Here is a 26,110-nt window from a genome sequence, read left to right as displayed (position 1 = left end):
GTAAATAGTCTGGGTAGCCATTTCATTAATTGTTTAGCAGTCTTATGGCTTGGGGATAGAAGCTGTTAAGGAGCCTTTTGGACCTAGACTTGGTGCTCCGGTTACACTTGCCGTGCAGTAGCAGAGAGAACAGTCTATGACTTGGGTGACTGGAGTCTGACAATTTTTGGGGGGCCTTCCTCTGATGACAGGAAACTTGGCCCCAGTGATGTACTGGGCCGTACCCTCTGTTGTGCCTTACGAGCAGTTGTCATACCAGGCGGTGATGCAACCGGTCGAGATGCTCTCGATGGTGCAGCTGTAGAACTTTTTGAGGATCTGGGGACCCATGCCAAATCTTTTCAGTCTCCTTAGGTGGAAAAGGTGTTGTAGTGTCCTCTTCATGACTATCTTGGTGTGTTTGGACCATGACATATCATTGAGTCAATGCCTGACCTGTTACAATACAATATTATGATTGATTGGATGGATGATTGTGAGGAAGATTAAACTCACTTGCTTGCCATAGAGCAGTTGGTAGAGACTTTGCAAATCCTTAAAGTGCTAGTTCCTCCAAATTACAAAATAACATTCATTACTTTATCCTGTAAACAGTCTTTGGACAAGGTTATTGCATAGCATTTGGAGACTGGACCAGGTAAACAAAACCAAAGCATGGATCGCAGTCTTACCTTGTCCATAGACTACTTACAGGAAATCCAAAATGTTATTTTGAAATTTGGATGAACTATCCCTTTAACGGGGCAGTGCGGTCAAAAATGTGATTTTCCAGTTCTTGTAATAATATTTCCACACTATGAGGTCGAAATAACACGGAAATTGTGAAAATGGGGCTGAGTTTTTGGCCCACAGCATGACGTCACAATCTTATCTGATTATTCTGACCAATGACCATTAATCTTTTATTTACTTATAGGTCCTACTTTGAAGGGGTAAACAGGGTAGACTCTAGAGTAGACGATCCTATCCGCCAATCAGGGCTGAGTATGTAAATATATTTACATTTGTATCAAACCGCCCACACGATCAGACAGCATTTCGATGGCAAAATGATAGAAAACTGTTATTTTCATTAAATAAACAAACACAGTGATTTATTAGACATACAATGATGATTTAATAGTTCACGGGCATGTTAACATCAATAGTCCAATATGAATTTATACAGAGGTCAAAGTGTGTTGTTGTTCTATTGTAATCATGACAGCCTTTTCCACAGTCTTCCCCTTCCCCCAACCAGAGAGGAAGAAGCGAAGTGAGAGGTTTCACTCTCGCCAAAATAAGCCCGTTTCTATGGCAAAATAAGCCCGTTTCTATGGACTTATTTTGGACTTAAGCTTGTCGCCTGCCTTCCCGCCTTCGGGACAACGACTCCCATTGTTAGGGCGGAGACATGAGCAATGTGATTTCCCCCAGCCTGCTTCTTTCTCTCTTTCTCTCTCTCGCTAGTCCTGCAGAATCACACTGGCGATCGATGTGCCATTGGCAGGGGCCTCGGGGGCCTTGATGAGGTGTTGACCTCTGTCCAGCACACTGCCTGATTAAAAAGGTGAGCCGCCCCTGGCCCAACCTCACTTTTCATGTGCTAATGGTCATTTACCATAGTAATGCTGCTGCTCCTCTGTACACTTCACTCAGCCCGGTCCATCGGGGATCAAGACACAGGGATAGGCACGTGAATTGAGATTTTCTAGTTAAAGAAGAGGTTAATGCTAGCCCGGTCCTAGATCTGTTTGTGCTGTCTTGCCAACTATCTAAAGGGACAGCACCAAACCGGTGAGAATGACCATAGAAGTTAGCAAAACAGCAAAAACAGATCTGAGACCAGGCTAGGTTAGTGATACTTTATGTTTATCCTTAAAATAAGCTCATTCATTGGATGGATGATGTATCAGTTTCATAAGAGCCGATAAAGGAGAACAGAGCTTCTATTCTTCTTGTGCAGGGGGAGTCACTGGTTCTCCCTCTGTCTCTCTTTTAGTGATTTTCACATAGATGCCATTCTTAGGACCGAGCGTGGTGTGAGACTTCAACTCCAGAGGAACCTGGAACATAAAGAGCAATATAGGGCAGAGGTTAGAGAGAGCAAGGTCACAGCATAGACCGAGCTGTCTACATGTGACTCAAACTGGGACTCAAGCAAACAAACTGCATCAACGCTGCACTGCACTTGACTTTTAAAGTCCATTTCCCTGACATTCTCCAAGATCGCATCTGCACTAAACGTCTCGGATGTCTGCTCAAGCGTAAATTACCTTTAAACGTCAAGTGAAGTACGATTTGTTGGAATCTTAGCCTCTCTATTTCAATATTTTAATGAAATCAACTAAATGACCTTTAAACACTTAGGTTGAGATAAGTGCCAAAAGAAGGGCCATCGCAGGTTGAACCCACCTTAGTGTCTGTGCTGGCCACAATGTTGAACTTCCTGAAGACGCGCACCAGGGCCATCTTGATCTCCAGCTGGGCCAGCCTCATGCCCACACAGCTGCGGGGCCCCGCCCCAAACGGCAGGTACACAAAAGGGTGTCTGCTGGCCTTGGCCTCCGCTGTGAATCTGCATGGGAGAGAGTAGAGGCCTTTAGTGGTCAGTCTGGAGTACACTCTGATAGCGTGCTAGTCAAATACACTTGAACGTGCATTCTGCATTGTATCATTACTTGTGTCAATGTAAAAGCACTCCCCGTTGTACAGAACACCCACAGTCGGACATAACGTGAGGCAATGACTGAGTGTAGCTGTGCTGTGTAACGATGTAACTGTGCTGGGACTTGTCTACGGTATCTCTATGCTAGACCCATAGTAATAGAACAAGAATACTGAGCTACAGTAGACTGACTGTCTCCTACCTGTCAGGGATGAACTTCTCTGGCTCGGGCCAGTACTCTGGATCATAATGCAGATAGCCTGCAGGGATCTCCAGAGTGGCTCCCTTCGGTAGGAACTGTCCGTTGACCATGCAGTCCTCGTCTACGTCCCGGGCAAACCTGAAACAAAATGGCTGCTCAGTTTCAACAATGCAAATAAGAAATGGTGAACTGTGGAAACATGGGGGACATGGCTATGTACAGTACATAAGATACGTTTATTGGTCGCATCCATAGTTTAGCAGGTGTTATAGTGGTGCAGTGAAATGTTATGTTACTAGCTCCTAACAATGCAAATGTCAAACAGCTACAATTATAAGAAAATAAATATACAAAAAGAAAAAAATCAAGAACGGTGGGACGAATCCAATTAGTATCAAAATGCAATCTATGCACATGTACACCAGGGGAATTTACACAAGCTAAACTAAGAATGATATGTACGTGAGCAGCTATATTACAGAGAGCTATAACCCAGTTTATAAATACAAATATGCGGTGTGTATAAACAGTGTAACTAAAATACAATGTCCAGTAGGAGAAATATCAGAATAAGCTATGTCGGGATTGGGAATCATTCTAAACATACATAAACATACCTGAAGCCAGGAGGATAGAGACGCAGAGCCTCGGATATGACCATGTCTAGATATTTCAGATCCTGCACATTGGTATAATCTGGTGAATCCTACAAGATAAAAGGAACACAAAAGCATTTATGTAAGTTACATTGTATTTACTTTGGTACCAAACAATCCCTATAACATCAATACTGAAAGCAAGCAAATCCAAGGAAGAAAAGGAGCTAAGTGCAATTAAAACTTGTGCCAGCAGAGAGCAGCAAAACACCACGTTCTTCAGGTTACGGCTATGAGGTTATTTGGAGAGCATGGCTAAGAATAGAAGAGTTTGGCATAGGCTGCACCAAACAACACAAAGAAGAACTACATCAGAAACTAGAGCATGGTTGTATGAATGATGAGAGTGACTGAGTGGACATTAAACCTGTCTAGCACTGTTAAACACTGACTATGTGTAGTGCAGCTGAACGACCCTCTGTCCCTGTGTGTGTGTGTGTGTGTGTGTGTGTGTGTGTGTGTGTGTGTGTGTGTGTGTGTGTGTGTGTGTGTGTGTGTGTGTGTGTGTGTGTGTGTGTGTGTGTGTGTGTGTGTGTGTGGCTGGAGGGTTGGAAGGCCAGTCACTGCCATGCAGAGAGAGTGTGTGTGTGTGTGGGGGCCGGTGAAGAGCCTGTGCAAGACGGCTCCATTGTCTAGCCTTGCTGTCGCTTCTCATTGGGCGCCACACAGATCCCAAGGGGAATGACATGTCCCTAATGAGCACTAAGAGTTAACGCAGCTCTCTGCTCCACTGATAAAGCCTAGCAGCCGCCAGACCTGTTGTGTAAGATGGGCATCTTACCACAAGAGAGGGAGAGAGAGAGACATTTAGAGAGAGGGAGAGAGACATATAGGGAGAGAGAGAGACATATAGAGAGAGGGAGAGAAAGAGACATTTAGAGAGAGGGAGAGAGAGAGACATATAGAGAGAGGGAGAGAGAGAGACATATAGAGAAAGGGAGGGAGAGAGACATATAGAGAGAGGAAGAGAGAGAGACATATAGAGAGAGGGAGAGAGAGAGACATATAGAGAAAGGGAGGGAGAGAGACATATAGAGAAAGGGAGGGAGAGAGACATATAGAGAGAGGGAGAGAGAGAGACATATAGAGAAAGGGAGGGAGAGAGATATATAGAGAGAGGGAGAGAGAGGGAGAGAGAAAGGGAGGAAAACAACGAGAGGTGTGAGAGAGATAAAAAGACCTTCAGAACAGAAAGACAGTGAGTTTTAGCGAGGTCTTCCTGCAGTGCCCTTTCTGCCTGCAGTGCTGGGTGTAGCTAATGATTATTCAAGAGATTCTCCGGTCATTTTTATACTTTTTAGCCAGTAGTTCTGAAAGTAGCGTGCACGAGCCAGAAGTTGTCCCCTAAAAGTGCGTACTGCGTCACAATATGTGCAGATATGTGCTACACGTCAATACTCTCTCTCTCGCTCTGCTGTGGGTGCATCTGGCTAGCTGTCACTCAAATGACGGGGAGCTGAAGCTCATTGGTTGAAATCAAATTGCTAGGGGGCTGGCCCACATGGAGGGAAATGTAGGGAAAATGGCACAGCACAGCTTTGAGAAAAACAGATGCTTTCAAACTAGGTATTTCGTGGCTAATTGAGGTAAGACAGTAATTCTGCTCATAGATTATACATGTATGGACTACACATTGACACATCCAGCCCAAAGTGGGAGGTTTAACAAATACTTACACAACATGACCAAAAGTATGTGAACACCTGCTCATCAGACATCTCATTCCAAAATCATGGGCATTAATATGGAGTTTGTCCTCCACTCTTCTGGGAAGGCTTTCCGCTAGATGTTGAAACATTTCTGTGGGGACTGATGTTGAGTGATTAGGCCTGGCTCACAGTTGGCATTCCAATTCACCCCAAAGGTGTTTGATTTGGTTGAGGTCAGGGCTCCATGTTGCAAGTCACTGAGCTCTTCAGTAAGGCCATTCTACTGCCAATGTTTGTCTATGGAGATTGCGAGGCTGTGTGCTCGATTTTATACACCTGTCAGCAACAGGTGTGGTTGAAATGGCCGAATCCACTAATTTGAAGAGGTGTCCACATACTTTTGTATATGTAGTTTAGTAGTCGTCAAAGTTCCAGAGCGTGTTTTTACTGCAAGACCAGGGGAGAGGGAGGGGGAGCACTTGTGCTTTTCTACTTATGCAGATTCAATGACAATAACTTATCCGAATCCTGCGGGCCGGAATAACAAAGCTAACTCAACAAGTTGATCGGGAACACATTGGCCCCAGTGTGTGTGGTTTCGTTTGGTTTTACTATCCTTGTGGGGACCATAAAGGTGCATCAGACATCATGGTTCTGCACCACGGGGCCTGACACAGAGCATAGTGGTGGGAGGTGCATAAGACATCCTGGTTCTGCATCACGGGGCCTGACACAGAGCATAGTGGTGGGAGGTACATCAGACATCCTGGTTCTGCATCACGGGGCCTGACACAGAGCATAGTGGTGGGAGGTGCATAAGACATCCTGGTTCTGCACCACGGGGCCTGACACAGAGCATAGTGGTGGGAGGTACATCAGACATCCTGGTTCTGCATCACGGGGCCTGACACAGAGCATAGTGGTGGGAGGTGCATCAGACATCCTGGTTCTGCATCACAGGGCCTGACACAGAGCATAGTGGTGGGAGGTGCATAAGACATCCTGGTTCTGCACCACGGGGCCTGACACAGAGCATAGTGGTGGGAGGTGCATCAGACCTCCTGGTTCTGCATCACGGGGCCTGACACAGAGCATAGTGGTGGGAGGTACATCAGACATCATGTCTCAGCTCTTTAGCCATCAAATTCAGCCCATTGAATGTTCCAACAGCACACAGAAACGTTGAGAAAACATACTCCCTTGCAATGAGGGCATGTTTTGCAACGGAAAATGAAAACAAGCATTTGTTATTGGTCAAGTTCATGTTTTCTCCCTGTTTCTCCTATTTGGTGCCTAATGAATACCCAGGTATCAGACACAGGAAAGTTGCTGATGAGCAGTGTTCTATAACAAAAGGGTCAGAGTTGACTGATCTGACCACCCTGACCTTTCTCCTTACAGGGATCACAGACAGATACAGAGAGAGGGAGATGTTTTATTTATTTATTTAACCTTTAACTAACTAGACAAGTCAGTTAAGAACAAATTGTTATTAAAATGACGGCCTACCAAAAGGGAAAAGGCCTCCTGCGGGGACGGGGGGGCTGGGATTAAAAATAAAAAATATAGGACAAAACACACATCACAACATGATACAGAGAGCGAGAGAGATGGGAGGGAGGGAGACAGAGAGAGAGACTGAGAGAGAGGGGGTAGAGGGAGGGAAGGAGGAGAGAGAGTGAGAGAGAGGGGATAGAGGGAGGGAAGGAGGAGACAGTTTGAGAGAGGGGGGGTAGAGGGAGGGAAGGAGGAGAGAGAGTGAGAGAGAGGGAGTAGAGGGAGGGAAGGAGGAGAGAGAGTGAGAGAGAGGGAGTAGAGGGAGGGAAGGAGGAGAGAGAGTGAGAGAGAGAGAGGGGGTAGAGGGAGGGAAGGAGGAGAGAGTTTGAGAGAGAGGGGGTAGAGGGAGGGAAGGAGGAGAGAGAGTGAGAGAGAGGGAGTAGAGGGAGGGAAGGAGGAGAGAGAGTGAGAGAGAGGGGTAGGGAGTAAGAGAAATAGAGGGGGTAGAGGGTGGGAAGGAAGAGAGAGTGAGAGTGGAAGGGAGAGGGATGGATTGAGAGACAACAGACAATGACAGACAGACACAAGGGAGGAGGCATCTGGAGCCAGGGTTGCGTTCACACTGACTCCCAGGCAGAATAAATACAGAATATTTCCGGTCTGATAAGCGTGGTGTGCTAGGCCCTGTGTGGAATCATAGCCCTCCCCCCAAACAAAGCACAACATGAAGCCAGACAGGAATGACAGAGGGAGCTGGAGCGGCACTAAGCGGCTAATGGATGGAGGGACTGGGTGTCGAGGAGAGGAACCCCGCTCTGTCTGTTGCCTGTCCTGGGGACGTCCAGAGGGCACAGGGGCATTGGAGTGTGTTCTGAGCACCCCCACCCCCCCCAGACCCCCTTAAGCATCTGAGTTCCTGAGTTGGTTTGATGTCTGCTTGACTGCATGTGGTACATTGAAAACAATGTCAGAGCTCTTCCAATGATAACGTCCAGCAAGAATGCACTTTGAGACCCTTTCCAGTCTCCAGTCAACCTGAGCTCACTTCAAAACCTTCCAGACCTTCTTTTGAGGCTCTCCGAGGCTCTTCCAGATCCCATCAGAGGACCAGCTCTTCCTAAAAGACACTGATCAGTGTTTTAAAGGGCAGAGCAGCAGCAGGGGGGCCGAGGTCATGATAGGAGTCCGAGCCGTTCCATAAAGCCTGCTGTTTGATCTCCTATCATCTACTGTTACTGACAGGTCTACCTCCCACACCTCAGCAGCAGGAGACCTGTCCAACCATCGAGTGTACGACTAGCTAAAGGTAGCCTTCTGTCAAGGCACGAAACCATTGATTCAAATGTAGGTGAAAAAAGCTGTTCTTGGCACCATACAGGGGGTGTCAAATCCTGGTAAATCCCTTTAAATCATTGGTTCTAGTGGAAAAGACGTCAAACTAATGCAGCCCAAAGGAAAGAGAGATTTGACAGGTATGCTGGGTAGAAAATAATCTCCATTTGACATGTCTGTCTAAAGAGGGGTAGCCTAACTCTGACTCCGCAGGTCTAGAGATCCACCCATTTATGTAACAGAAGCCAGTTGAACAGTGTCCCTCGACTGGCGTCTCTGACACTCACACAGGTACTACAACATCCACCAAAACACGGATAAAGTCATGATGGCCTGTTGGGTAGGTAGTCCCCCAAGACTAGCCTTCAACATCTGAGTATTTCAGGTAAAGCTCTTTAAACACAGAAAAAGCAGAAGGTACATGAGGAAGTATCACATTTACTGCATTTCACTGAAATTCGAAATTCATTGAAGACGGAAAGTCCCGCTATGTTCAAAGCATCAAAGGAATCACCCTGAAAACACAGAGGATTCTTTTACTCTTACTTCACCAGACACATTTCAAAGCCACTCAGAGTCTAATATTCACCTCTTCTCTGCTGCAAAATGAGATTCATTTCTGCACAGCCGGAAAGTGAGACTCCAAAGTAGTCAGCCTTCAAAGTGCCTGTGTGCTTATTTCTATTTCTCTCCCCCTCTTCATTACAGGGGCCTATTTGGAGGAGAAAAACAAGTCATTACTGTGTTGAATATGGGAGCTGTAACCCTCCCTTTCATGCCTAGTTTGCCTCAGTGGCTCTAGCTTTCATGTCCTGTGGCCTACTACCACACAGTGTGGTTGCGTCCCAAACGGCATCATATTCCCTATATAGTGCCTACTTTTAACCAGTAGTAGTGCACTATATAGGGAATAGGGTGCTATTTGAGATGCAACCTCTGTGTCTGGCCTTGCCGCCCAGTCTTTCCGGTTTATTTACATTCTATTGCCCCCATTTGAAGGCCAGGGCCTGGGGAGGCACTGAGACATAGGTGCGTTAGACACGCACACACATAGACACAAACACACACACAAACACACACATAGACACAAACACAAACACACACATAGACACAGACACAAACACACAAACACACACATAGACACAAACACACACAGCCTCATCGAAGTGATCGCACCGCGGCCCCCTTATCTCCGCTGTATCCTGCAGGCGGGGTTGCCACAGCAACGGTTACTTATGGTTATTGATAGTGATAGAGGCGTATATGTTCAAACAAGAGATGTGGCTTTGGGGGATTGTTAATACACAAATGCAATGACTGTCGGTTTGCATTGTCTTCTAATAGCAAGGAACAAAGAGAGAGAAAGAGGAAAGAGAGAGTTAGATAGGGGAGAGAGAGATAGGAGCGAGAAACAGATAGGGGGGAGAGAGAGAAATAGATAGGGGAGAGAGAGATAGGAGAGAGAAGAGAGGGATAGATAGGGGAGAAAGAGATATAGGAGAGACAGAGAGAGATAGGAGAGAGAGATAGGGGAGAGGGAGAGACAGGAGAGAGAAATAGATAGGGGATAGAGAGATATAGGAGAGAGATAAAGATAGGAGAGAGAGAGATAGGGGAGAGAGATATAAGAGAGAGAGATAGGAGACAGGGAGAGACAGGAGAGAGAAATAGATAGGGGAGAGAGATATAGGAGAGAGAGAGAAATAGGAAAGAGAGAAAGATAGGGGAGAGAGATAGGGGGGAGAGAGGGAGAGCTAGGGGAGAGAAGGGAGAGAGAGGGGAGTGAGAGACATAGATAAGGGAGAGAGAGATATAGGAGAGAGAGAGAAATAGGAGAGAGAGAAAGATAGGGGAGAGAGATAGGGGAGAGAGAGGCAGAGCTAGGGGAGAGAGAGGGGAGAGAGAGACATAGATAAGGGAGAGAGAGATAAACTCAGCAAAAAAGAAACGTCCCTTTTTCAGGACCCTGTCTTTCAAACATAATTCATAAAAATCCAAATTACTTCACAGATCTTCATTGTAAAGGGTTCAAAAACTGTTTCCCATGCTTGTTTAATGAACCATAAACAAATAATGAACATGCACCGGTCGTTAAGACACTAAAAGTTTACAGACGGAAGGCAATTAAGGTCACAGTTATGAAAACTTAGGACACTAAAGAGGCTTTTCTACTGACTCTGAAAAACACCAAAAGAAAGATGCTCAGGGTCCCTGTTCATCTGGGTGAACGTGCCTTAGACATGCTGCAAGGTGGCACGAGGACTACAGATGTGGCCAGGGCAATAAATTGCAATGTCCATACTGTGAGACGCCTACGACAGCGCTACAGGGAGACAGGACAGACAGCTGATCGTCCTCGCAGTGGCAGACCACGTGTAACAACACCTGCACAGGATCGGTACATCCGAACATCACACCTGCGGGACAGGTACAGGATGGCAACAACAACTGCCTAAGTTACACCAGGAACGCACAATCCCTCCATCAGTGCTCAGACTGTCCGCAATAGGCTGAGAGATGCTGGACTGAGGGCTTGTAGGCCTGTTGTAAGGCAGGTCCTCACCAGACATCACCAGCACCAACATCACCTATGGGCACAAACCCACCGTCGCTGGACCAGACAGGACTGGCAAAAAGTGCTCTTCACTGACAAGTTGCGGTTTTGTCTCACCAGGGGTGATGGTCGGATTCGCGTTTATTGTCGAAGGAATGAGCGTTACACCGAGGCCTGTACTCTGGATCGGGATCGATTTGGAGGTGGAGGGTCCATGTGACAGCATCATCGGACTGAGCTTGAGTCATTGCAGGCAATCTCAACGCTGTGCGTTACAGGGAAGACATCCTCCTCCCTCATGTGGTACCATTCCCGCAGGCTCATCCTGACATGACCCTCCAGCATGACAATGCCACCAGCCATACTACTCGTTTTGTGCGTGATTTCCTGCAAGACAGGAATGTCAGTGTTCTGCCATGGCCAGCGAAGAGCCCGGATCTCACGTCAGGGACCTGTTGGATCGTATAAATTCCACCCAGAAATGCCCAGGAACTTGCAGGTGCCTTGGTGGAAGAGTGGGGTAATGGTTGAAGAGTGGATGCACTGTAGTACTTAATGCAGCTGGTGGCCACACCAGATACTGACTGTTACTTTTGATTTTGACCCCCCCCCCTTTGTTCAGGGACACATTATTCCATTTCTGTTAGTCACATGTCTGTAACTTGTTCAGTTTGTCTCAGGTGGTATATCTTATGTTTGTACAAATATTTACACATGTTAAATTTGCTGAAAGTAAACGCAGTTGACAGTGAGAGGATGTTTCTTTTTTGGGGGGTTCAGAGAGAGAAGGATAGGGGAGAGAGAGCATGTCTGTGCTCTCTGCAAACACAAAGCAAACCACAGAGAATATCTCTGTGTGATTTAACAGAACTAATATATCGCAACTGGTTAATCCTAATCTTCTCCATCAATCTAAATACTAATAATGATGTGAAATATTTGATTTGATTTCACAGTAAAAGAACAGAGAGAGACAGAGAGAGAGAGAGAAAGAGAGAGAGAGAAAGAGAGAGAGAGAGAGAGAAAGAGAGAGACAGAGAGAGAGAGAAAGAGAGAGAGAGAAAGAGAGAGAGAGAAAGAGAGAGAGAGAGAGAGAGAGAGAGAGAGAGAGACATTCATTGCTAACCAATCCATCTCAACTCAAAGCTATGTTAACACCAAAGAAATAGAATTAACTAGAACAAACCAAAGCCCTTCAGACCACAGCAATTTGCCTGGAACACTCAGGGGTACACTCAACATGTCCGCTGGTCCACCCATCACAGAACACAGAGACACATGGGAATCCCCTTTCTAGTAATTCTATTGCTATGATAATGCTCCACTCCTCTGACCATCCCTATTATGGGGCTGTGAACTCCCAGCTTCTCTAATGGGTCTATTTCACTCATCACCCAGCACCACTCAACCTCCCCTCTCTGCCTCTGATGGAGTCAATAACCACACAGCAGCCCAATGTTGGACTGGATTCATCCGAACGGCCCCTGGGTCCACTCTCTACATGGAGGGAGATGGATAGATGATATAGATAGAGGTTGTAATGGCAGGTTACAGGCCACACCACACTCATAGCAATAATACAGTAGCAGGCTTTTACAAAGGAGAGCTTGGATTTCAGTGGTGTCCACTGTCTATTACGCTTATACTACAGCAAGGCACACACTATTGCTCACTGCTATGAAATACTTCCCAGCGTGCTATATTCCATCTCAAAGTGTCATGGAAAATACATTCTGTAGTACAGTATGTTGTGAGGAACTGTTTGAAAGAATAAGCAACTGTAATGCTATCATTGCCTCGAGAGACACCACAGGGAAGGCAGCCTGAACCTCTGTGTGATCCGCTGCTCACAGAATGGCAGAAGTGTCACATCTCTCTCCCTCATTACGCAAGCTGAAGACAGTATTTAGTGAGGACAGACTGAGAGGAAAAAGAGAGACAGAAAAGAGGGGGCGAGAGAGAGGACCCCGTTGCCACAGCTGTAGAGCTTGCTGGTTGTTAACCATGACGGCCTCGTGACAGCTGTTGACATTCAGCACACATCAGTCAGAGAGAGAGAGAGAGAGCAGCCATGGCAGAGTTACTCAAAACATTTTGTTTATGGCAATTTAACACTGGCATATTAAAGGCCTTCTTATCCCACAAGCCATTGCTTTGTTATGGGGCCCTTGTGAAGACAGCAGCATTCTGTTTCTCTCAATCCAGTGGATCATTTCGTTCTCTAGAACAGCTCCCTTTCTTCCTGATATCGTACCGGTACTGTCTTGTTTTATTGTATCTGCCCTAACTGTCACGCTGCAATTCCACTTTTAGCTGCCAATGTATAAAATACAACTATAATACTGTCTATACTAAATACAGTTGAAGTCAGAAGTTTACATACACCTTAGCCAAATACATTTAAACTCAGTTTTTCATAATTCCTGACATTTAATCCTAGTAAAAATTCCCTGTCAGCTAGGATCAACAATTTATTTTAAGAATGTGAAATGTCAGAATAATAGCAGAGAGAATGATTTATTTCAGCTTTTATTTCTTTCATCACATTCCCAGTGGGTCAGAAGTTTACATACACTCAATTATTATTTGGTAGCATTGCCGTTAAATTGTTTAACTTGGGTCAAATGTTTCAGGTAGCCTTCCACAAGCCTCCCACAATAAGTTGGGTGCATTTTGGCCCATTCCTCCTGACAGAGCTGGTGTAACTGAGTCAGGTTTGTAGGGCTCCTTGCTCGCATTCGCTTTTTCAGTTCTGCCCACAAATTTTCTATAGGATTGAGGTCAGGGCTTTGTGATGGCCACTCCAATACCTTGACTTTGTTGTCCTTAAGCCATTTTGCAACAACTTTGGAAGTATACTTGACCACTTGGAAAGCTTTAACTTCCTGACGGATGCCTTGAGATGTTGCATCAATATATCCACAGAATTTTCCTGCCTCATGATGCCATCTATTTTGTGAAGTGCACCAGTCCCTCCTGCAGCAAAGCACCCCCACAACATGATGCTGCCAACCCGTGCTTCACGGTTGGGATGGTGTTCTTCGGCTTGCAAGCGTCCCACTTTTTCCTCCAAACATAACGATGGTCATTATGGCCAAACAGTTCTATTTTTGTTTCATCAGACCAGAGGACATTTCTCCAAAAAGTACGATCTTTGTCCCCATGTGCAGTAGCAAATCGTAGTCTGGCTTTTTTATGGCGGTTTTGGAGCAATGGCTTCTTCCTTGCAGAGTAGCCTTTCAGGTTATGTCGATATAGGACTCATTTGACTGAGGATATAGATACTTTTGTACCTGTTTCCTCCAGCATCTTCACAAGGTCCTTTGCTGTTGTTCTGGGATTGATTTGCACTTTTCGCACCAAAATATGTTCATCTCTAGGAGACGGCTGCGTGGTCCCATGGAGTTTAAACTTGCGTACTATTGTTTGTACAGATGAACATGGTACCTTCAGGCGTTTGGAAATTGCTCACAAGGATCAACCAGACTTGGCTGATTTCTTTTGATGTTCCCATGATGTCAAGCAAAGAGGCACTGAGTTTGAAGGTAGGCCTTGAAATACATCCACAGGTACACCTCCAATTGACTCAAATGATGTCAATTAGCCTATCAGAAGCTTCTAAAGCCATGACATAATTTTCTGGAATTTTCCAAGCTGTTTAAAGACACAGTCAACTTAGTGTATGTAAACTTCTGACCCACTGGAATTGTGATACAGTGAATTATAAGTGAAATAATCTGTCTGTAAACAATTGTTGGAAAAATGACTTGTGTCATGCACAAAGTAGATGTCCTAACCGACTTGCCAAAACTATAGTTTGTGAACAAGACATTTGTGGAGTGGTTGAAAAACGAGTTTTAATGACTCCAACCTAAGTGTACGTAAACTTACGACTTCAACTGTATATACTGTATACACCCAGCAATAAACAAGGGAAGGCTTTTCAAAATCCCTTTACACGGATGCTAAACCCTTTCCCATCCCCCATGACATACCGTAACTACGCAGCAGGCCACATTTCAAAAACAGATATTCAGACAACTCTTAGACAGGACAGAAATATGTTATCAATGGCTGTTCACTCAATGTATCACGGGGACTCAGCGAGATTGTTGCCCTTCCCTGTGCAAAGCCGTCAGGGGGAGAATTATGTGGGCATGAATGATTCAATAGAGATTCAATAGAGATTCAGTAGAGATTCAATAGAGATTCAGTAGAGATTCAATAGAGATTCAATAGAGATTCAGTAGAGATTCAATAGAGATTCAATAGAGATTCAATAGAGATTCAATAGAGATTCAGTAGAGATTCAATAGAGATTCAGTAGAGATTCAATAGAGATTCAATAGAGATTCAATAGAGATTCAATAGAGATTTAGTAGAGATTCAATAGCGATGACCCTATGGGACGTGGCCGGACGTCAGTACTGAGACCCGTGGTTGGCCCCTGTAGAACACACACACACTGTAAGAGCCAGGAGCCTGCAGGATGACTGACTGGCTGGGGAAGATATTAAGCCCCAGCCTTTCTCAAGGATCAGCCTGAGCTCTCAATCCACCCTCTTTCATGGGGGCATGCGCCTCTCCTTCTCTCCTTCTCTGTCTCCCTCTCTGTCTCCCTCTCTGTCTCCCTTTCGCTCTCCCTCTCGCTCTCCCTCTCTGTCTCCCTCTCTGTCTCCCTCTCTGTCTCCCTCTCTGTCTCCCTCTCTGTCTCCCTCTCTGTCTCCTTCTCTGTCTCCTTCTCTGTCTCCCTCTCACTCTCCCTCTCTGTCTCTCTCTCTGTCTCCCTCTCTGTCTCCCTCTCTGTCTCCTTCTCTGTCTCCCTCTCTGTCTCCCTCTCACTCTCCCTCTCACTCTCCCTGTCTCTCTCTCTGTCTCTCTCTCTGTCTCCCTCTCTGTCTCTCTCTCTGTCTCCCTCTCTGTCTCCCTCTCTGTCTCCCTCTCTGTCTCCATCTCTGTCTCCATCTCTGTCTCCCTCTCTGCCTCCCTCTCTGTCTCCCTCTCTGTCTCCCTCTCTGTCTCCCTCTCTGTCTCCCTCTCTGTCTCCCTCTCTGTCTCCCTCTCTGTCTCCCTCTCTGTCTCCCTCTCTGTCTCCCTCTCTGTCTCCCTGTCTGTCTCCCTCGCTTTCTCCCACTGTTGTCTTTTCCCGGTGACGTGACAGACATTGCTGATCAGCGAACACAGAGAAACGTGACTGCAGGGACAGTCCTGTCGCACACATGCACGCGCAGATACAGACACACACACACACACACAAATGTGATAGCACGTGGATGCATGCATACAGACACACACACACCATCTTCAATCCTCTATATCTATACTGGTCCTCTATATCTATTACCACCTGCATCTTCACACACAACCAGCCCTCCTTCAATCAACACTGTGTGCAACAAGCATTCAACACAATGTGATTCAGAAATCTGAAGGTTCAGATTCATATCAGCATTTCCTTTTACCTCGCTCCGTCTTTCAAACTGATTCTCCCTATCCATCTCTCGTTCTTTCTCCATCCCCACCTTCCCTTTAACCATTTCCTTGCTCTAAATATAAATACTTTTCTGACCTCCTTCTCCCTCTCTCTCTCTCTCACTACTTCCCCCCTATATTCTTTCATCCCTCTCTCCCTCATTCCTTCTCTCTCTACTAGTGCGAGGTCAGGTTTCAGGGTCAGGGAGTCTTAGTGATGGAGATGAGAGGCTCTATGCGGCCCTACTCAAAGCCCTCTGTCTCTCCTTCTCCATACCTCCACCCCCCCCCCCCCCCTCATCCTCCTCCTCAAGTAATCAAGAGGACAGTGGCTTTTCAGAATCATCTGAACAATGCCCCACGGGAAGGGAAGGATGTTAAGGAGGGAGGGAGAGAGGAAAGGAAGGAGAGATGTTCACACAGCCCGGTCCTCATTTCATCCAGTCTATTGAAAAGAGAATAGAAAAGCTTCGTAGAGCGGTGGATGATAGGAGAGAGCAGAAATACCAGCTGCTGCTGCCTTACTGGAATGAACTGGTGAAAAAGCCCTGTAGAGATCACATGATCACCCCCAAAATAGAATGCTGTAAGCCTGGATTCACAGACCTTGGACCAGAACAGGAACATGGACTTTGTCTGCAGCTCAATGAAGGGAGACCACTTTCTTGGGCACTCAATATCAATAAATAAAGTTACTCTGTTATATTCTCTAAATATGAAACTTGCCATAAAACATGACCAAGTGCACTGAGGATGTTCAGATTGTTGCATCTACAGCACAGTTGGTGGTATATGGATGGAATCTACCAAAAGGGAACGTATTATCACTATACTGTAGTTCACAGGCACTGTAAGACCCCTGACTGTGTAAGAGAGAGTACTAATGATTTCACATTTGGAAAGCGATACATTTCTGTGGGCGCAGCCTTGGAACTGCAAACAGATCAAATTGGATCACTGCTGCTTTGACTGCCCCCAGCCTTGTTCTCATAGCCTTGTGACGATCATGTGTCAATATCAGGTTATATCATTTCTGAGGGATGACGATTTGATTTTCGTGCTAAAGAATTAGATAGAATTTCTGGGATTGAGTTTCTCTGTTGTCGGGCTGGATACATATGTTTAACATCACCAATAAATCAAAACGCGGCAATAAGATGAGCGACATAAGTAGGGGTTACAGGAACCATACGATGCAGTGTTTATCATCTAGTTCAGAACGCCTTGGGAACCCTGAGGTTAACAGAAGAAAACAGGCTGTATTGAGGAGGGACTACCTAGTACTTGTCCAATAAGAAACGCTTGTTTTCATTTTCTGTTGCAAAGGTGTCCACCAATGAATACAACCCTACTGTGTGGACGGGAGCAGCCGGCTGCTTAATGTGCGCTGTGTGTGCAGGAGCGTTGGCAACTACCTCTCTCTCTCTCTGTGTGTCTCTCTCTGTGTCTCTCTCACAGTTTCTCTGTCTCTTTCTTGTGGTTTCTCTCCCTGCTCGTTATGAAGAATAACCCCCCAAAAATCGGCCTGTAGCCTATGTCTGAGATATGCACAATAGAGTTTGTGCCAAATGAGTTCACATTTCAGCATGAGTGATGTTTTGACCTTTGACCTGAGCTGTGGGCAGAGGTTCAGAGAAAGCCCAAAGCCTCCTGCTCCCCCTGCCAGGCCTGGCATCGTGCCATAGGCTTACAGCAGCTCTCACTTCTTTATGGCAGGCAGCCCTTACCTCTGCAACAGCTATAGAGACTAGCTCCAGAACGTATAACCTTTTATCTGCAACTTAAACAACAGATGACAAGCTCTCTATTGTACTGCTACAGTAAACACTGAACCCTGTACCCTCTCTCTCTCTTTCTCCTCCATCTCCACAATGAACCCTGTACCCTCTCTTTGCACACTCAATCCCTTCTCTCTTTCTCTCTCTCTCTCTCTCTTTCCTTCTCTGTTCCTCTCTCCCTCTAATCCCCTCTCCCCCCTCCCTGAAGCACTCTGCCAACAGACAGACAGTGTGGGAGCAGCATAACACAGCAGGGGCTGCTCAGGCTGAAACATGTCATTTAAGAAGTGCCGGTCTCTCCCCTTTTTCCGTCTTAACATCTTCTGCATGAGTCATTATAGGCCTTGCTTCAACTCATTCTGTTATTTAGGGAGATAAGAATTGCAAATTAATGAGAGGACCCCCTATGGACATCGACACAGCGGTAGCGAGAGAGAGAGGAACATTCATTAGCTGGTCAAAACAGCTGGAATGCTAACTCATCCACGTCAACCCACAGCTATGTTAACACCAAAGAAATAGAATGAACTAGAATGAACCAAGCCCATCAGCGGTAGAGAGAGAGTGACCAGGCATGAGAGAGGCAGTCAGCGACACATTTGCATGTTTGACTGCTCTAGCCTGAGTGGCACAATCAGAAGACACCACATGGGGATGGCCCTTCTCAGAAAGAGAGTGAGGTGAGATGATTGAGTCACCGCCGGCTAGCTTTCACAGAACACAGCGTGTCTCTGCTGGAGGCTAGGCTGCCGTAGCCCCCCTGAACACAGCATGTCTCTGCTGGAGGCTAGGCTGCCGTAGCCCCCCTGAACACAGCGTGTCTCTGCTGGAGGCTAAGCTGCCGTAGCCCGCCTGAACACAGCGTGTCTCTGCTGGAGGCTAGGCTGCCGTAGCCCGCCTGAACACAGCGTGTCTCTGCTGGAGGCTAGGCTGCCGTAGCCCTCCTGAACACAGCGTGTCTCTGCTGGAGGCTAGGCTGCCGTAGCCCTCCTGAACACAGCGTGTCTCTGCTAGAGGCTAGGCTGCCGTAGCCCCCCTGAACACAGCGTGTCTCTGCTGGAGGCTAGGCTGCCGTAGCCCGCCTGAACACAGCGTGTCTCTGCTAGAGGCTAGGCCACCGTAGCCCGCCTGAACACAGCGTGTCTCTGCTAGAGGCTGCCGTAGCCCCCCTGAACACAACGTGTCTCTGCTGGAGGCTGCGGTAGCCTGCCTGAACACAGCGTGTCTCTGCTGGAGGCTAGGCTGCCGTAGCCCACCTGAACACAGCGTGTCTCTGCTGGAGGCTGCGGTAGCCTGCCTGAACACAGCGTGTCTCTGCTGGAGGCTAGGCTGCCGTAGCCCCCCTGAACACAGCGTGTCTCTGCTAGAGGCTGCCGTAGCCCCCCTGAACACAGCGTGTCTCTGCTGGAGACTAGGCTGCCGTAGCCCACCTGAACACAGCGTGTCTCTGCTGGAGGCTGCGGTAGCCTGCCTGAACACAGCGTGTCTCTGCTGGAGGCTAGGCTGCCGTAGCCCCCCTGAACACAGCGTGTCTCTGCTGGAGGCTAAGCTGCCGTAGCCCGCCTGAACACAGCGTGTCTCTGCTGGAGGCTAGGCTGCCGTAGCCCTCCTGAACACAGCGTGTCTCTGCTAGAGGCTGCCGTAGCCCACCTGAACACAGCGTGTCTCTGCTGGAGGCTAGGCCACCGTAGCCCGCCTGAACACAGCGTGTCTCTGCTAGAGGCTAGCCCGCCTGAACACAGCGTGTCTCTGCTGGAGGCTAGGCTGCCGTAGCCCTCCTGAACACAGCGTGTCTCTGCTGGAGGCTAGGCTGCCGTAGCCCTCCTGAACACAGCGTGTCTCTGCTGGAGGCTAGGCTGCCGTAGCCCGCCTGAACACAGCGTGTCTCTGCTGGAGGCTAGGCTGCCGTAGCCCGCCTGAACACAGCGTGTCTCTGCTGGAGGCTAGGCTGCCGTAGCCCTCCTGAACACAGCGTGTCTCTGCTGGAGGCTAGGCTGCCGTAGCCCTCCTGAACACAGCGTGTCTCTGCTAGAGGCTAGGCTGCCGTAGCCCCCCTGAACACAGCGTGTCTCTGCTGGAGGCTAGGCTGCCGTAGCCCGCCTGAACACAGCGTGTCTCTGCTAGAGGCTAGGCCACCGTAGCCCGCCTGAACACAGCGTGTCTCTGCTAGAGGCTGCCGTAGCCCCCCTGAACACAACGTGTCTCTGCTGGAGGCTGCGGTAGCCTGCCTGAACACAGCGTGTCTCTGCTGGAGGCTAGGCTGCCGTAGCCCACCTGAACACAGCGTGTCTCTGCTGGAGGCTGCGGTAGCCTGCCTGAACACAGCGTGTCTCTGCTGGAGGCTAGGCTGCCGTAGCCCCCCTGAACACAGCGTGTCTCTGCTAGAGGCTGCCGTAGCCCCCCTGAACACAGCGTGTCTCTGCTGGAGACTAGGCTGCCGTAGCCCACCTGAACACAGCGTGTCTCTGCTGGAGGCTGCGGTAGCCTGCCTGAACACAGCGTGTCTCTGCTGGAGGCTAGGCTGCCGTAGCCCCCCTGAACACAGCGTGTCTCTGCTGGAGGCTAAGCTGCCGTAGCCCGCCTGAACACAGCGTGTCTCTGCTGGAGGCTAGGCTGCCGTAGCCCTCCTGAACACAGCGTGTCTCTGCTAGAGGCTGCCGTAGCCCACCTGAACACAGCGTGTCTCTGCTGGAGGCTAGGCCACCGTAGCCCGCCTGAACACAGCGTGTCTCTGCTAGAGGCTAGCCCGCCTGAACACAGCGTGTCTCTGCTGGAGGCTAGGCTGCCGTAGCCCTCCTGAACACAGCGTGTCTCTGCTAGAGGCTAGGCTGCCGTAGCCCGCCTGAACACAGCGTGTCTCTGCTAGAGGCTAGGCCGCCGTAGCCCGCCTGAACACAGCGTGTCTCTGCTAGAGGCTGCCGTAGCCCCCCTGAACACAGCGTGTCTCTGCTGGAGACTAGGCTGCCGTAGCCCACCTGAACACAGCGTGTCTCTGCTGGAGGCTAGGCTGCCGTAGCCCTCCTGAACACAGCGTGTCTCTGCTGGAGGCTGCGGTAGCCTGCCTGAACACAGCGTGTCTCTGCTGGAGGCTGCGGTAGCCTGCCTGAACACAGCGTGTCTCTGCTAGAGGCTAGGCTGCCGTAGCCCACCTGAACACAGCGTGTCTCTGCTGGAGGCTGCGGTAGCCTGCCTGAACACAGCGTGTCTCTGCTGGAGGCTAGGCTGTGGTAGCCCGCCTGAACACAGCGTGTCTCTGCTGGAGGCTAGGCTGCGGTAGCCTGCCTGAACACAGCGTGTCTCTGCTGGAGGCTGCGGTAGCCCGCCTGAACACAGCGTGTCTCTGCTGGAGGCTAGGCTGCCGTAGCCCACCTGAACACAGCGTGTCTCTGCTGGAGGCTAGGCTGCCGTAGCCCCCCTGAACACAGCGTGTCTCTGCTGGAGGCTAGGCCACCGTAGCCCACCTGAACACAGCGTGTCTCTGCTAGAGGCTGCCGTAGCCCCGCTGAACACAGCGTGTCTCTGCTGGAGGCTAGGCTGCCGTAGCCTGCCTGAACACAGCGTGTCTCTGCTAGAGGCTAGGCTGCCGTAGCCCGCCTGAACACAGCGTGTCTCTGCTGGAGGCTAGGCTGCCGTAGCCCCGCTGAACACAGCGTGTCTCTGCTGGAGGCTAGGCTGCCGTAGCCCTCCTGAACACAGCGTGTCTCTGCTGGAGGCTAGGCTGCCGTAGCCCACCTGAACACAGCGTGTCTCTGCTAGAGGCTGCCGTAGCCCCGCTGAACACAGCGTGTCTCTGCTAGAGGCTAGGCTGCCGTAGCCCGCCTGAACACAGCGTGTCTCTGCTAGAGGCTGCCGTAGCCCACCTGAACACAGCGTGTCTCTGCTAGAGGCTGCCGTAGCCCGCCTGAACACAGCGTGTCTCTGCTAGAGGCTGCCGTAGCCCGCCTGAACACAGCGTGTCTCTGCTAGAGGCTGCCGTAGCCTGCCTGAACACAGCGTGTCTCTGCTAGAGGCTAGGCTGCCGTAGCCTGCCTGAACACAGCGTGTCTCTGCTGGAGGCTGCGGTAGCCTGCCTGAACACAGCGTGTCTCTGCTGGAGGCTAGGCTGCCGTAGCCCACCTGAACACAGCGTGTCTCTGCTGGAGGCTAGGCCACCGTAGCCCGCCGGAACACAGCGTGTCTCTGCTGGAGGCTAGGCCACCGTAGCCCGCCGGAACACAGCGTGTCTCTGCTGGAGGCTAGGCCACCGTAGCCCGCCGGAACACAGCGTGTCTCTGCTGGAGGCTGCCGTAGCCCTCCTGAACACAGCGTGTCTCTGCTGGAGGCTGCCGTAGCCCTCCTGAACACAGCGTGTCTCTGCTGGAGGCTGCCGTAGCCCTCCTGAACACAGCGTGTTTCTGCTGGAGGCTAGGCCACCGTAGCCCGCCGGAACACAGCGTGTCTCTGCTAGAGGCTGCCGTAGCCCACCTGAACACAGCGTGTCTCTGCTAGAGGCTAGCCCGCCTGAACACAGCGTGTCTCTGCTGGAGACTAGGCTGCCGTAGCCCTCCTGAACACAGCGTGTCTCTGCTGGAGGCTAAGCTGCCGTAGCCTGCCTGAACACAGCGTGTCTCTGCTAGAGGCTAGGCTGCCGTAGCCCTCCTGAACACAGCGTGTCTCTGCTAGAGGCTAGCCCGCCTGCTGTCAACTCCTACTGCCACACACTAAACATACGTGAGATTAATCATGACTAAAAACTTAATCTACATAACGTGCTTGTGAATGAGAATAACAATTACAATCAATTACTGAACAAGAATTACAATCGATGGAACGTCAAAGTTTTGGCAATGACTTCAGATTAGACCAGGATAGGCTGCAGATTACTTGAAGGAATGAAATAGTGTGGCTCTTTCAATGTGTGTGGCTCTGCAATACCATGTATCTGAGATGACTGACTGACATTGAAAAAGCTTTCAGGAGTGAACAAGCCTGTATGCTAGTAGGTTAAAAAACCACAGTCAGTCTTTCACAGTGCTGAAAGAAAGGCAGTGGGTTGAGGTAGCTGTGACGAGCTCTGAAGCCCTGCAGGAGCAGAGAGAAAGAACGACCCAGTCAGCAGCCAGACGTCTGATAAAATGGCCACCCAGCTGGTCTACACTCTTAGACAAAAAGAACAAAAAAGAACCTTCTTTGGGTTCTTTGCCTGTCCCCATAGGAGAACCCTTTGAAGAACCCTTTTTGGTTGCAGGTAGAACCTTTTTGGTTCCAGACACCCTATTCCCTTTCTACAGAGGGTTCTACCTGGAACCAAAAAGGGTTCTACCTGGAACCAAAAAGGGTTTTCCTATGGGGGCAGCAGAATAACCCTTTTTTCTAAGAGTGTATAAACACGTTTATGTACACAGGCATTGCTGTGTGTATCCAATCAAGTTCCCTGCCTCAAAGACTCAAAAATTCGCTCAGACTGTTGAAATCACCAATGGCCCTCACCAGCAAGCTAGGCATACAGCTCGCTAGCACTCTACAGGGAATGTCCTACCTAACATTAGTCTTTGGGTTTTTTTGTGTCGAGTTTTCTGAAAACCTACTACTGACATATCCCATTCAGACTCCTTAGAAAGGTTCAGGACAGAGTCATATTTTGAGGTAGGTGGGTTAAGTCTAGAGTCCAGGGTCTTATACAATATCTGAGGACTTTCAAAATGCTGCAATGCAGAGTAGTGTTGACAACAGTTATCAGTGGTGTTGCCTATCATTAAAACTACCATTAGGACAAATTATATCCAGTCCAATCAGCAGACAATACTCTTCATCTCATCTCCTTCATTATTTAACAGTAAATACCAGATCTTGTTGCGGTGCCTTGTAACAACATCTAATGTTATAGGCTGCTCAGTAGGCTTCTATTCACAACGTCCAATAACAGTGCTCTATTTCAGAGGCAAGTCAGAGTATGAATGGATAAAAGTCCACTGCAGAAAAAAGGCATTGAGATAATAAACAAATATGCTGTATATCACATCAGATTTACTCCAACACCAAGAAGATACAAACAAAAAAATTAAACAGTGAGGAAGTGAGCACTGTTACATTTGCACTGATACATTTTGATCAGGAAGTAAATCACAGGAAGCAGAACGGGCAGAGTCAGTTGGTTTACACTGCGAGCTCTCTCTGGAGACACTTCTTCCCTTGTGAGTTGAAGGATTAAGCATTAAAGAGCAGCGTATCGGCACGGTCCCGAACGAGGGAAGATGAGATGAAAGAGTGTCTGACTCCAGATGCTCCAGTCACAGAGATCTCCTCCTCTGTGTGCGTTTGATCCTGTCTTCCGGTCTGCTGCCTGCTCCACTCTGTTCTCCGCTGTTCAGGCCTTGGTCCGGGTATTAAGATGCAGAAGGAGATGGGGGAGTAGAGGATCTAACAAGGTCATGGCTGCGTCTGAAATTGCACCCTATCCTCTATATAGTGCACTACTTTGACCACGGTCCTATGGACCCTAGGACATAGGGTGCCATTTTCGAAGCACACATAGCCTTGTAAGAGCCTCCAGTCCCCGTCTAACTGTTAATGTGTTCCATATTAGAGCTGCAGAGTTGATCATGGCTGTGACAGCAGCAGGGGTGGTTATTTAATGGGGCACTTTGTTAAGGCCGGAAGACACAGACGCTGGAGCTTCTTGCGAGACTCATAGACAGAAGAGATGCAGAGTGAAATGAAACAACCAATAAGCAACCTCTGAATCTCCTTGTTTCTATGTGTGTGTGTATGTGTGTATCTATGTGTATGTGTGTATCTATGTGTATGTGTGTATCTATGTGTATGTGTGTATCTATGTGTATGTGTATGTGTGTATCTATGTGTATGTGTGTATGTATGTGTATGTGTGTATGTATGTGTATGTGTGTATGTATGTGTATGTGTGTATCTATGTGTATGTGTGTATCTATGTGTATGTGTGTATGTATGTGTATGTGTGTATGTATGTGTATGTGTGTATCTATGTGTATGTGTGTATGCGTCAGAGTATGTGAGCAGAGCGGAGCTGGAGTGAGGAGCGTGCCTAATTGACTGTAGGCTGAGTGAGATTCCAAAAGGCTGTCTCGTCGGCCTTCTCGCCCGCTCCAATTTCACTCCAGTAGCGCTCACTTCACGAGATCAGGGCATGCCCGTCCCAGCATGCATTTGTAGTCTACTTGTGTTCTGCTATCTATAGCCCCTTGCTTTAGCTAAATATTTTCATAAAGAAACTGATAAAACACACAGGCGCTAAATCAAGGAGACTTACAAAGATGAGGACCAATAGCAAGAGAGGGAGTGCAGTGATGTAATATCCACAACTAAATAATCATTGTGGAACCTGAAAAGACACATATCCAGAAAGCATGATGGCATACTTATTACTATGTGCACATGCTAAAAGAAAGGAACGAGGTGGGTAGATAACTTAGTGTGTCATTGTAGCAAAGTATTTATAAACTAAAAATCAGATCTCTGAAAAGTTTCATTAATTTTTGTTCTATTATCTATACAATAGGCCATCACTGGTTTTGGTCCAATAGGCCTGGCATATTCCCTCTTTCAAGGAGCTTTCCGTTTTGATTGGGTTATTTTGCCTAAAAACCTTCAGGCCTACCTATAGAGAACAAAATGCATCCCTGCCCAGCCAGCAAGAGTGGCATAAAGGGTGTTTATCATCCCCAGTGGCTCTGCAGGTGTGGAGAGGATATTCTCCGCTGCTGATCTGCTCTCCAGGCACCATCGCATGAGCCTGAACCCACAGACTGGCCAAACTCGTGTTTCTAAAATAAGGCATTTTACGTTTAATTTGTATTTAATTCTATGTAAGCCACAGCCTATATGCACAATTTATAGACTATAATGATTTAATACAACAAAATGTTGCTTTATGTCCCTACCAGCCTATACTCTCTGTTTATAATATATGCATAGTCACTTTAATTATACATTCATGTACATACTACCTCAATTGGCCCAACCAACCAGTGCTCCAGCACATTGGCTAACCGGGCTATAGGCATTGTGTCCCACCACCGACCAACCCCTCTTTTTACGCTACTGCTACTCTCTGTTCATCATATATGCATAGTCACTTTAACCATATCTACATGTACATACTACCTCAATAAGCCTGACTAACTGGTGTCTGTATATAGCCTTGCTACTGTTATTTTCAAATGTCTTTTAACTGTTGTTTTATTTCTTTACTTACCTACACACACACCTTTTTTTGCACTATTGGTTAGAGCCTGTAAGTAAGCATTTCACTGTAAGGTCTACACCTGTTGTTTTCGGTGCACGTGACAAATAAACTTTGATTTGA

The 26,110-nt window shown here is 48.0% G+C and overlaps 1 protein-coding gene across 1 annotated transcript in view; it reads right to left on the bottom strand.

Annotated features, from left to right (window-relative positions):
- Positions 1–1,093: 1,093 nt before the first annotated feature.
- Positions 1,094–26,110, bottom strand: part of LOC129866837 (thromboxane-A synthase-like) — a 98,661-nt gene continuing 73,644 nt past the window's right edge. The window contains exons 11-14 of the mRNA XM_055939807.1: positions 3,467–3,555; positions 2,850–2,987; positions 2,395–2,557; positions 1,094–2,045 (exon numbers count right to left, since the gene is read on the bottom strand). Of these exons, the coding sequence (XP_055795782.1) occupies positions 1,929–2,045; positions 2,395–2,557; positions 2,850–2,987; positions 3,467–3,555 (507 nt within the window). The 3' untranslated portion in view covers positions 1,094–1,928. The remainder of the gene's footprint in view (positions 2,046–2,394; positions 2,558–2,849; positions 2,988–3,466; positions 3,556–26,110) is intronic.

The sequence above is a fragment of the Salvelinus fontinalis genome, chromosome 12 (assembly GCF_029448725.1).
Source record: "Salvelinus fontinalis isolate EN_2023a chromosome 12, ASM2944872v1, whole genome shotgun sequence".
Classification (NCBI taxonomy): domain Eukaryota; kingdom Metazoa; phylum Chordata; class Actinopteri; order Salmoniformes; family Salmonidae; genus Salvelinus; species Salvelinus fontinalis.
Note: the sequence above shows the minus strand (reverse complement) of the source record. Positions and strands in the feature narration are given on the sequence as shown.